Source organism: Myxine glutinosa, chromosome 1, assembly GCF_964187855.1.
Source record: "Myxine glutinosa chromosome 1, kmMyxGlut1.1, whole genome shotgun sequence".
NCBI lineage: Eukaryota > Metazoa > Chordata > Myxini > Myxiniformes > Myxinidae > Myxine > Myxine glutinosa.
The window spans coordinates 155870808-155883929 of record NC_136261.1 but is presented as its reverse complement, the minus strand read 5'-3'; the positions used below and the strand labels follow the sequence as shown (position 1 = coordinate 155883929).

At 45.0% G+C, this 13122-nt stretch overlaps 1 protein-coding gene and 1 long non-coding RNA gene across 19 annotated transcripts in view; one reads left to right on the top strand and one right to left on the bottom strand.

Annotated features, from left to right (window-relative positions):
• The window catches only part of FBF1 (Fas binding factor 1), a 164609-nt gene that overhangs the window by 62244 nt on the left and 89243 nt on the right, over positions 1–13122 (bottom strand). For 16 of the 17 annotated variants that reach the window (XM_068120834.2, XM_068120861.2, XM_068120843.2 and 13 more), the window contains 3 exons: positions 10499–10610; positions 2191–2262; positions 1722–1919 (listed from right to left, as the gene is read on the bottom strand). In XM_068120834.2, the coding sequence (XP_067976935.2) occupies positions 1722–1919; positions 2191–2262; positions 10499–10610 (382 nt within the window). Of the gene's footprint in view, positions 1–1721; positions 1920–2190; positions 2263–10498; positions 10611–11052; positions 11154–13122 lie in introns of those variants that run through there. The other variant, XM_068120878.2, reaches the window with a different exon arrangement.
• Positions 11286–13122, top strand: part of LOC137430229 (uncharacterized) — a 44084-nt gene continuing 42247 nt past the window's right edge. The window contains exon 1 of one of the 2 annotated variants that reach the window (XR_010985017.2): positions 11286–11392. This is a non-coding gene — a long non-coding RNA (uncharacterized LOC137430229). Of the gene's footprint in view, positions 11393–12446; positions 12743–13122 lie in introns of those variants that run through there. The other variant, XR_010985021.2, reaches the window with a different exon arrangement.

The following is a 13122-nucleotide window of genomic DNA, read 5'->3' as shown; positions in this document are numbered from 1 at the left end:
TTCCATGAGATGTTGGAACATTGCTGCAGGGATTTGCTTCCATTCAGCCACAAGAGCATTAGTGAGGTCGGCCACTGATGTTGGGCGATTAGGCCTGACTCGCAGTCGGCGTTCCAATTCATCCCACAGGTGTTCGATGGGGTTGAGGTCAGGGCTCTGTGTAGGCCAGTCAAGTTCTTCCACACCGATCTCAACAAACCATTTCTGTGTGTACTTCGCATTGTGCATGGGGGCATTGCCATGCTGAAACAGGAAAGGGCTTTCCCCAAACTGTTGCCACAAAGTTGGAAGCACACAATCGTCTAGATCTAGAACGTCATTGTATGCTGTAGCATTAAGATTTCCCTTCACTGGAACGAAGGGGAACCATGAAAAACAGCCCCAGACCGTTTTCCCCCTCCACCAAACTTTACAGTTGGCACTATGCATTCGGGCAGGTAGCGTTCTTCTGGCATCCGCGAAACCCAGATTCGTCTGTCGGACTGCCAGATGGTGAAACGTGATTCATCACTCCAGAGAATATGTTTCAACTGCTCCAGAGTCCAATGGCGGTGAGCTTTACATCATTCCAGCCGACGCTTGGCATTGCACATGGTGATCTTAGGCTTGTGTGTGGCTGCTCGGTCATGGAAATCCATTTCATGAAGCTCCCGACAAACAGTTGTTGTGCTGACATTGCTTCCAGAGGCAGTTTGGAACTCAGTAGTGAGTGTGCAACTGAGGACAGATGATTTTTATGCGCTGTGCGCTTCAGCACTCATCGGACCCGTTCTGTGAGCTTGTGTGGCCTACCACTTAGTGGCTGAGCTGTTGTTGTTCCTAGACATTTCCACTTCACAACAACAGCACTTATAGTTGACCGGGGCAGCTTTAGCAGGGCAGAAATTTGACGAACTGACTTGTTGGAAAGGTGGCATCCTATGATGGTGCCAAGTTGAAAGTCACTGAACTCTTCAGTATGGGCCATTCTACTGCCAATGTTTGTCTATGGAGATTGCATGGCTGTGTGCTTGATTCTATATACATGTCAGCAATGGGTGTGGCTGAAACAGCCGAATCCACTAATTAGAAGGGGTGACCGCATACTTTTGGCCATGTGTGCGTGTATATATATATATATATATATATATATATATATATATATATATATATATATATATATATATACATACACATACAGTATATCTATCTCTCCCCTCCCTCTCCCATTTCACCTCCCCTCCCCTGCTCTTCCCTTTTCCTCACTCCCCTCCACCATTCCCTCCCCCTCAGCTAGTTTATATCTATTTGTCCAATCAGAAAAAAAATGAAACATTAACATGTGTTGGACTACAGCATTGCATCTCGTTCATATAATATTTTGAACGACCCTCATACATGGGGGATGAGGGAGGAAGAGTCAAAATTATATTTTTTGCCCGCTTTATATGCTGTTGACATTCCTCCTTCATTGACCAAATGGATTGTAAATTTGTCAAGGTGGTACAACAACTTCATGCTCTTCATAATAAGTTGTCTTGTCGGTGAAAGAAAGGTTGTCTTCTGGCACTATTAAGATAAACTGCAGCAGATTCTGCCCTAGCTACACAAGATGGTATTTTGCAAGCTACAGGTGTAATTTGTGTCACATAATGGCATTCCCATGGGACATAAGCAACTTCAAGTACACAAATAGACATCAAAGTTATTTACAACCAACATGAAGCAAAGCTATATCTCACCTGATGTGGAACGCTCCAGCATCGATGGTTTCCTCCCCAACCAATCATGAGGCACAGCAGGTGCAGGGCTCTTTGGAGAAGTATTCCTGTTGGGTGAATCTGGATAATCCCAATATTCTCTGCCACTCTTCCGAGCAGGTTGTTCAAGCTCATTCTCCTTCTTATCTTCCAGGCCCAGTGGCCCAAGAACATCTTCATCTGCATCAACATGGGATTTCCATGCGACAGAACCCATTACAGAACTGTTTTTCTCCTTTCAAACCCTACCTTACTGCAACATCATTTTTAGGTTGTTTCTGCTCTAGAAAAGTTTGTTATGGTGCTCTTGGTAGAAGGCTAATTGCGCCAGCCTACAGATGGCCAAGAGTTAACAACATTGAGCAGGTACCAAACACGTTCAAGCTATAAGGAAATAGCAGACCGATGGCGTGCATCCTGGTTAGAAAAGTGATGTTTGGGCTTTGATTACCATCAAATGAGATTTTCCTTGGATGACGAATGGATGCCAAAGAAAGGTTGGTATCCTTAACTGCTTTAGCCTCTGTCAGATACAAATCCAGGAAGGGCATTTGCAATAATCATCCACAAGAAATACGAAGTTCAATGGAATACTTTTACAGCAACTTAGTTGTACGGGTGTTTCAAAAGTCTTGGTAATATTTCAATGCTTAATTTTGAAAAAGGTGCACAAGATTCAAAGGTAACAATCACCCATCATAAGATAGACAATGAATGAATGAATGATCACTTTAAGGCCATTTTTCCCCGCTAGAGTGGGGGTTAGCCTTGCGGGCCCCATGACAATCACGGTTCCCTGTTTGAGGCAATGTTTTTATGGTCGGATGCCCTTCCTGAAGCCAACCCTTGGTCGCCTCTTACAATGCGCAGGGATACGGTGTACCTATTCTAAGCCGGGGTACACACCGGGATCATTCAGCCCAGCAAGCTGGTACTCAATTTGCCGACCTCGGAGGGATGACAGGCTGAGTCAACCCGCCTGGTGTTAATTCAGCGATCGACCGGGATTCGAACTCAGGCTCGTTAGATCCCAAGCCGGCACCCTAACCGCTAAGCCAACACCAGGCTTATCATAAGCTCGAGACTTGGGTTATTTTTTGGCACATTGATTTAAAATGATAGAACGGTGTGGGACAGCGTGAATCTGCAATGATGGAATGGTGAGAATGACATGTTTGACTCTGACAGTGAAGTTCTGTGCTACCCTCTTGTACGTCGGAGGTGAGATGGACATCTTACACACTCTTCAATAGCTCTCTTGAGCTTCTGTATGTTATGAGGGTTGTCTTTGTAAACACTCTCATTCGTGTAGCCCCACAGAAAGAAGTCCATTGGGATGAGGTCTGGGGAATGGGGAGAGCAGTTGTGCTCCATCATGAAGGAGATTACGCTGCCGTTGAATTTCTCTGCCTTGTTCGTTTGTGAGAGAGAGTGTTTGATCTGTACTTTGTATGGATAAAGTTTCATGTCCTGCCTCAGGTTCTGGAAGACAGTAGTTCATGTGAGTGGGCGAGTCCCTCACTTTTAAATGTTTGCAATAAAGTCGCTGAGCCATGATCACAGAATTCGTCTCAAGGTAGCATTCTACCATTTTAATTTGTTGTGCTGTGCATGACATATTTACTCCCGACTAATAAAACTTGGTGGAGACAATTTCCCAACTTCCTAGAACATAACCTGGAAAATAAATGATAATTACAATGAATAATGCTCAATAGAGACACAATCCAAATTGTACCGAGACTTTTGAAACACCGTACATCTTCACATTGTTGATCCAAATAAAAACTTGCAATGAAAAACTTCAACAAGAAGCAAACCGCTCATGTAATGGTTACCTGCTCCAGTAATTATGTGCCACCACAATGACCTCAAGACAAAGCTTGGCTCAGCAAACGATTATCCAGAAAACACTCTAGCCGGACCACTTTAAAAAAAATCCTCATTTTTAGCAAAAAAAAAAAATTCCTCTGAATGCTCCCATTGACACAGTTGAAACTGAATTACGAATTATATCATTGGGGGTGTACAAGGGACAACAAAAAAGTTATATGTAGAAGATACTCACAATAATCCAAGGTTTGGCAAGGGTTTATATCTTTCAATATACAAGTATAAAGTGGAAGAAGAAAATGATTGTTTATTTTGTTCATACAAAGTAGGCCTACTGTTATGAATTTTTGGGTAGAGTGATATGTAGATCAGGTAGATCTGTGTAGGTATCATGCTCCGACTGTCGTGAAGAAGAAGAACCATGTCGATGTACATAAGTAGAGGACCTGTCGAGCCCGGATGTCGGATTAAGTTTGTATATTTTTGGTCATACAAGGATGGCCTTGTGTTAACTAGAGTAGGGATTATGTTAATTCCCCTGTCTGTGAGACCTGTGATTTATCCATTGTCCTGTATGGCAACACACTAGACACGTAGAGTAGGCAGGCCCAATAGCACACACATCCTAATTAAATCCCCCCCACAATAAAACTCACCGGAAGTGCAGGCAGGAAGCGCCCACGCATTGTGCCAACATGGCGATAAAACATTGCTCAGGCAGGCTGAGGCCATGCCTACCTCGCGACGGATTGGTCAAGGGGGTTTGATGGGGAGATCACACCAATGAAAGGCCAGAGTAAGGAAGACCGTGTGATTGGCCAGGTACCACTGATGAGTCAGGGGCAAGCAACGAGCAACCCGCTGATTGATAGGAAGAAGCGACAAATTGGTTGGCCGACCGATGGCATGAGGAGGAGAGCGCGAAGCGCTCAGCCAATGGTGAGGGACTGACGTGGGAAGAACATTCTAGAGGTCGAGAGGTGATGGACTGATTGGAAGGGAGGACCGATGACGTCACACCACGAGCGATAAAATAACTCACTGGCCGGCATTTTTCCCTTCTCGTTTTTGGATCCCTTTGTGATCAGACCTTGTTCCCTGCTGCCCTCGTAGTTCCTCTACTCTGACCTCTTGCCCTCAAGCCTTCCTTCACCCTCGACCCTCTCTCCCTTCTGATATGGATGTTGAGTGCATTGCAGTTCCGTGCCAAATTCGTGAGGACATTGCATAGCGGAGCAAGCGGGCTGCACGCTCGTTCGCTTCGTGCGGTGAGGCCTGGCAGCGCGCGAACAAGGGCACGTTGAGGCCGAGTTCCCGCCAATGCACCAGACAATTTTCAGCGACCCTGACGAGACCCCACAAGCCGCTCGCAGCTAAGTGAAATAAATAATCACGATTCCTTTCCAACGTTATTTTATCCCTCCGTCTGTGTTCAAGTCTAGTGTGGGGATCCCAATTTAGGACAGTTATTTGAGTGCCGCGTTTTATTTTGCATTATCAGCATCCGTGGCAATAAAGCCTTGTTTATTTTTGTACATTGTAATTCCATTTTTCGTGTGAGTTCATTTCCTGCAGGATCGGAGCTGCCGTGCGGGACCGACAGGTAAAAGCTTCCAGCTTCTTCTTCTTCTCTCTTCCTCCCACGCTTGTATCGTGAGTCCACATTTGATTTACGCCTCGAAGTAATGCTCGATTGTTATCCGTGATTTCCCGGTCTTCACCGAGGGGAACCACGTGACAGTACTAATACTCAAACTAATAGCTGGACCTCCTTTCTCATTGCTGCCTGTTTGGCTTATCAACTGAAGATACTGTATAGATTTTTTTACAGGGTGTAAGCCTCGTGGTGAAACAGTTACAAAAATAACATGCAGACAAATACAGACAGACAACAGACAACACCGGACATGAGTTGACACAAACAGCCAGTGACCTTGGACGAAGGGATTAACTTCCCGGAGCACTCTGGGTGCTGGTACTGCCATATTGTGATAATGTTTTTTCTCTCTGCAGTCAGTGTAACAAATATGGAGAAACATCACCTCCCATGTGACACTTTCCCCCACCCATTCCCCAAAGGGATTGCCATATTTGCCATCCCCAAAGGGTTTATCTGCTCTATCCTCGAAATGCTGAACATAAAGCAAGGATGCAGCACATGCAATAAGTCATTGGTACTCAGATGAGCACATACAGCACTTTCAGAAAGTATTCACACCCCTTGACTTGTTCACATTTTGTTGTGTGAAAAATGTTGCACTTTTGTTGTTTTGTTGTTGTTGATTTTAAATAATGTTTTAATAAAAATGTTGTTTTGTTGTTCCTGAAATTAAAATGGATTGAATTGAGATTTTGTTTTGTCACTGACCTACAAATAATATCCCATAATGTGAAAGTGAATTTTTTTCCCCAAAATAATTGAAAATGAAAAGCTGAAATGTCATGAGTCAATAAGTATTAAACCCCTTTGTTATGACACTCCAAATTGAGCTCAGGTTGTTCCCTTTCTATATGAGGTTTCACAGGTGACAGTGCATGTCAGAGAAGAGACACTACAATGAAGTCCAAGGAACTGTCCGTAGAACTCCGAGATATAATTTTTGGGAGGTATAGATCTGGGGAAGGGTATAAAACAATTTCTAGTGTTGAAAGTTCTCAAGAGCACAGTGAGCTCCATCATCAGGAAATGGAAAAAATGTGGAACTACCCAGCCTCTTCCTAGAGCTGGCCGTCTGAGCAAATCGAGCAACCGAGCAAGAAAGACCTTGGTCAGGGAGGTGACCAAGAACACAATGAACACTGACAGAACTACAAAGTTCCTTGGCAGAAATGGGAGAACCTGCCGGAAGGAGAACAGTCTCTGCAGCCCTTCACAAATCTAGGCTATATGAGAGAGTGGCCAGACAGAAGCCACTCCTGAGAAAAAGGCACATGACAGCATAGCATACCTGGAGTTTGCAAAAAGGCACATGACAGCCAGCATGGCATACCTGGAGTTTGCAAAAAGGCACATGACAGCATAGCATACCTGGAGTTTGCAAAAAGGCACGTGAAAGACTCAGAGCATGAGGCAAAATATTCTGTGGTCTGATGACACAAAAATTGAATTATATGGCCTGAATGCAACACGCTACATCTGGCGGAAAACAAGCACAGGTCATCACCCATCTAACACCATCACTGCCATGAAGCATGGTGGTGGCAGCATCATGCTATGGGGATGCTTTTCAGCGGCAGGGACTGTGGTGAGACCTGAAACGATGGAGGGAATAATGAATGGAGCCAAATCCAGGCAAATCCTTGATGAGAACCTGCTTCAGAATGAAAAAAGACCTTAGACTGTAGCGAAGACTTGCAGTCACACAAGACAATGACGCCCAGCATTCAGCTAAAGCAACACTGGAATAGCTTCACAACAAGAACGTGAAAGTCCTTGCTTGGCCCAGCCAAAGCCCAGACTTGAATAATAATAATAATAATACATTTATTTTATATAGCGCTTTTCAAGCCCAAAGACGCTTTGACAGAGTACAAAAAACAAGTGCAAAAAGACAAAAATCAATAGGTAAATAATTAATCAAAGCAAAAGGAAGGAGAAGGAGAAGAGATAGTCAGGGGTTAAATGCTGTGGGTTAAATGTTGAATGCAGTGTTGAACAGGTGGGTCTTGAGTGATGTTTTGAATGTGGTGAGGGAGGAGGAGTCTCTGATGGTGTGAGGTAGTGAGTTCCAGAGGGTGGGAGCAGCGATGGAGAAGGCCCTGTCCCCCCAGGATCTGAATTTGGTCCGGATGGGGGGGGGGGGGGGGGGGTCAGGAGGTTGGTACCAGCAGAGCGGAGGTTGCGGGTGGGAGTGTGTCTGGAGAGGAGGTCAGCCAGGTAGGATGGGGCCAGGTTATGGAGGGCTTTGTAGGTCAAGAGGAGGATTTTGTACTGGATTCTCTGGGGGATGGGGAGCCAGTGAAGCTTGTAAAGGACGGGGGTGATGTGGTCACGGGTCCGGGAATGGGTGAGTAGACGGGCAGCGGAGTTCTGAATGTATTGGAGTTTATTGGTGATTATTGAGGGTGAACCAAAGAGGAGGCTGTTGCAGTAGTCCAGACGGGAGGTGATGAAGGCGTGGATGAGGGTTTCTGCAGCCGTGGAGGAGAGGGATGGACGGAGACGGGCGATGTTTTTCAGGTGAAAGAAGGCTGTCTTTGTGATGTGTTTAGTGTATTTGTCGAAGGAGAGGGTTTGGTCAAAGATGATGCCAAGATTCCGGATGTGAGGGGAGGTGGATACTGGGAAACCGTCGATGTTGAGGGCAAAGTTATGGGTGGATTTGGTGAGCGTTTTTGGCACAATGATGATTATTTCAGATTTATCATAGTTAAGTTTGAGGAAGTTGATTTGAAGCCAGGATTTTATTTCAGTGATGCAGTTTGTCAGGATAGAGTGGGTGGCGGTGGAGATGGACTTGGTGGAGATGAAAAGCTGGATGTCATCGGCGAAGCAGTGGAATTGGAGACCATGACGGCGGATTAAGTGACCAAGGGGGGACAGGTACAGGATGAAGAGGAGGGGGCCGATAACTGAACCTTGGGGGACACCTTGGGGGAGGGGAGCAGTGGGGGATTTGCAGTTATTGATGGAGATGAACTGGCGTCTGTCAGAGAGGTATGATTTGATCCAAGAGAGGGCAGTGCCGGTAATGTTAAAGGTGGTTTCAAGTCGGGTGAGGAGGATGGTGTGATTGATGGTGTCAAAGGCGGCGCTGAGGTCGAGGAGGATGAGAATGTTGAGGTTGCCAGCATCAGAGGAGAGGAGAAGATCGTTGGTGATTTTGAGGAGAGCAGTTTCAGTACTGTGGTTGGAGCGGAATCCGGATTGGAATGTTTCATACAGGTTATTGGCAGAGAGGTGATGTTTGAGTTGAGTGGCTACAGCGCGTTCCAAAACTTTTGACAGAAAGGGTAGGTTGGAGATGGGTCTGAAGTTATTTAGGGTGTCAGGGTTGAGTTCAGGTTTTTTCAGAATGGGGGTTACAGCAGCAATTTTGAGTAATGGTGGGACGATGCCTGTAGACAGGGAGGAGTTTATTGTTGCAGTGATAAGTGGAGAGAGAGCAGGAAGGGAGGCCTTGACAAAGCTGGAGGGGATGGGGTCAAGAGTGCAGGTGGCAGTTTTCATTCCTATGAGGAGTTCAGAGAGGTCAGTAGGGGAGACTGGGGAGAACTGAGACAGGGGTTGGCAGGATAAGGGGGGGCAGGTGGTTTGAGGGGGAGCGGGTGCGGTGGTGGTTAAGCTGTTGTAGATGTTGTCAATTTTGCATTGGAAGAATGAAAGGAAGGAGATGCAGTTGTCTACTGTGAATGACTGGGTGGTGGTGTTCAGGGGGCTGAGGAGTTTGTTTATTGTAGAGAAGAGTGCTTTTGGGTTTCCGGAGCCAGAGTGGATAATTTGAGAGTAGTAGGTGGAGCGGGCGCGGCAGAGGGCATCTTTGTAGTGTTGTAGGTGGTCCTTGTAGGCTTGGGAGTGAATTGTGAGACCTGTTTTATTGCGGAGTCTTTCAAGTTGGCGAGCACGAGTTTTCATCAGGCGGAGTTCAGGGGTAAACCAGGGAGCAGAATGGGTGAAAGAAACTGTTTTGGTTTTTATAGGCGCAAGCTGGTCAAGGCAGGAGGAGAGAGTGTGGTTGTAGTAGTCAGTGAGGTCAGAAGGGGTATGGAGGTCAACGAAGGGAGAAGTGGACATTTTTTCAGAGAGGGTGGATGAGAATGAGGTAGGTGAAAGAGCGTTTAGCTTACGGAAGCTGATAGTGCGATAATGCCTTGGTGCTGGGGTGGGGATGTTGATGGTCATAGTGATGGCTAAGTGGTCAGAGAGGGTGAGGTCGGAGCCAGAGAGATGGTGCAAAATTAATCCAGTAGAGCAGACAAGGTCCAGAATGTGCCCACGGTTATGGTTAGGAAGGTTGACATGTTGAGTGAGGTTAAAGCAGGTGAGTAAATCAGTGAAGTCAGTGGTTATTGTTGAGTCAGTGGAGTCCATGTGGATATTGAAATCACCGAGGAGGAGGATTGAGGGGGAGAGGGAACAGAGCTGGGTCAGAAAGTAGGAGAAGTCAGACAGGAATGATGGGTGTGGTTTGGGTGGTTTGGTGTGAATCACATTGAGAATCTGTGGAAAGACTTGAAGATTGCTGTTCACAGATGCTCCCCATCCAACTTGACAGAGCTTGAGCAAATCTGCAAGGAAGAATGGGAGAAACTCCGCAAATCCAGATGTGCAAAGCTAATACAGACATACACAAGAAGACTCAAAGCTGTAATCGCTGCCAAAGGCGCTTCTACGAAGTATTGACTCAGGAGGTTGAATGCTTTGGTAAATTAGATATTTCAGCGTTTCATTTTAAATTGTTTTGTAAAAAGTTCTAAAAAAAACAATTCGACTTTGACATTATGGGGTATTTTGTGTGGATCAGTGACAAAAAATGTAAATGTAATCCATTTTTAATTCAGGCGGTAACACAACAAAATGTGAAAAAGTCAAGGGGTGTGAATACTTTCTGAAGACACTGTATCTGGTGGCAAAGACCTTCTTCCAAAGAATGTAAATTATGTCAGTACGATTAATTTTTGCCACTGCATTGTCATGCCAGATTCATTGGGGAGGGATGGCAGGTGGATCAATCTCCAGTGTTCATAAAATCCTTATTTTTGAACCGAAACAGCTACGTTGTATGAATACTTCAAAGTGAGGCAGGCAATAAAAGCACGCAGTTTTAAATCAACCTGTGATTCTATGTCCCTTTACATATACACCAGAATTAATGATGTGACGTCCATGTTGTTTCTCTTCTACGATTGGCTTCTTAAATTATCCCCGATATATCTTCTTCGTTCAAAAACACAGGAAATAAAACAAACAATGAGTAATATTTCACCCATCTCAAGCTGGTCCGTTCTGGAACTTCGGGACTTGAGTATTCCACCAGCAGTAGCTTGGCCTGGTTCTGCTGTCCCACTTTCATCATCCATCGCATTAATGGTTCGACTCTGATGTAGGAATATGTAGAGAGAGAAATTGTTTTGACAAATAAGCACTTTATAAAAGAGATGGCCATAGTTTAGGTAATGAGGGGTACTAGTTTGGGGGAAACTTTTGAGAAAACAAAGATGAATGGGGTGGACAGGGATGAATAGAGAGAATGGGAAAGTTAATAGAGCTGGTTGAAGCAAGGAGGGTGGTGGGTAGGGGAAAGAGGATGTTTGTTTTGTGTCTGAAAAAAAGATTCAAACTGAAAGGGAGGGTAGAGAGGGGTAGAGTGAGTGAATGATTTCAAGAAGTACTTTACAAAGTGCACGTGATTCTTCTAACCGGTTGTTACTGAATAGCTACATCATCAAGTAAAATTTGGTCGATGTTATGTACTTAAACTTTTAATTCCTTGCGTTATGTATGATGAATGCACACACGCAACAGTGAATACATAAATACCATGAATCATTGTGCAACAATGTGGGCTAGTTTCAGTTCTCTAAACTGGTTTGTTTGTCTTCAATTCCAACTGCACCAATGTGCTCGAGTATATGCGTGACAAGCACACAACTGATCAGAACCATGAAGCAGTGAATATATATTAAGAAAGACAATATATGAGAGACAAGTGTACGAAAGCGAGGGAAATTCCAATTGCAAAACAGAACGCGTTGCCTTGGCCAAAAGCCTAGGGACCAATTACCACGCCCTCAATGACAAATCCCTAAAACCCCTCCTGCACACATGAATAACAAACTTCAAGTTCAACAGAGTCAGTGCGGAGAAGACGTCCTCAAAGGTAAGATCATAACTTTATCATAGCTTGACCGAAATTCTGCTCATGAGTATGGTATTCTGAGCTTACATGTTTGCTTGAGCGATGCAACAAGAAAAGGCTCAGCAAGTGGCACAAAGTGAACGTCAATTGAACTCCAGTTAGCATTCTGACTTATAGATTCAGTGAAGATCTTTGTGGGGATTTCCAACAATCATTCCTCCATGTCTCACAGCCAATATAACCCTGTATGTAAGAACTGGCATATACAGTCGTGGCTAAAAATATTGGCACCGTTGCACATTTTTCAAATAATGCACCATTTCTTTCAGAAAATTGTTGAAATTAAAATATATTTTGGTATCCAAATATGTATTTCTTTGGTTTGTAGTGGAACAAAACAAAAAAGCTGAAAAATTTACTAAATCTTAGCTTATTTTACACAGAAATCCTAAAATGTCCTGGACAATATTGTTACGTTTGTGGATGTGGGAGGGGGGGGAGGCAATGCAATACCTTAGTCCAGGTAGATTGTATAGGTGGTGTGCTCCGACTGTCGTGTAGAAGAAGAACCCCAATGTACCATAAGTAGGAATCCGTTTAGACCGGATGTCGTGGAAGAGTGTACCTTTGTCCCCATGACGAGGAGTGGGGTTATGTTAATTTTTTAGGGATATTAATCCCCTGTAATTGCCTCTGCAATCTTTTCCTGTGTTCATTATGACACCGCACTACCACCATAGCCAAGCCAAGCAAACGACACCATAATTAATAACACTAAATAAAACAACCGGAAGCAGGACATTGAAAACTACCGTGGGTTCTGCCAGCCGAGCCATCACAAAGGCAGGTAGATCCGTGAGGCCACGCCCCGAAGAGCATGATTGGTCCGGTTTTGTCGAGCGTGAGAGGGACCCGCTGATAGGGGCACGCATGGGGATCGCTGGGTGACGTAAGAGCTCTGAAAACCAAAAGACTGTGTTCCCGACATTTTGTTCTCTTACACCTGGGACATTCATCGCAAGATGATGCATCTTCCTCTTGACCCTGGCTTTGATCGTGTGCGGTCGCAGTTCGTGTTCTTGGTCCCGAGATTGAACACCAGCGGTCGACATCCTTGCGGCTCGCTTGGTTCAGACAATCATCGTTGGCAGTCAAAATCATGCTTTCTTGGGTCCTGGTGTTCCGGGCTGGGAAAAAGGCAGACAAACTCTCTCCTTCTTGGTGTTTGCTCGTGGCGGTCGCACTGGTGCCATGTGCGGACTGAGCGGAACAACAGGGCTCGATGCGGCCGAGCAGGAAGGAGTGCGGGCCTGTTCATTTCACCGTCGACAGCCGCCAGGGTGCAGGGAACGCCAGAGGAGCCCACAGAGTGTAGGCAACGGCACCACACAGACACAATAATTACTTTTATTTATTTTCCCCTTGTGTGTATTTCAGTCCATATGGAGGCTCCTAAACTTAGGAATATTTTACCGTGCATTCTTTGTTCCCTGGCATTATTTTTATTAAACCTGTTTATTTGTTGAATTTTAATTCCATGTCACTTTGAATTGATTAACAGGGTCAAAGACGTTCGGTGGGATCCGTACAGGTAAGAGCTTCGCTCCCATGCGTATTCACATTGCCATTGGATTGAACGCCTCGGAGTTTAAGCTCGATCGGCAAATCCATCCCCAGGGGTGTTCACCCCGGGAATGCGACAATATTATTGGCACCTTTTAGAGGTTGTTAAAAATAATTACATTTCAAGC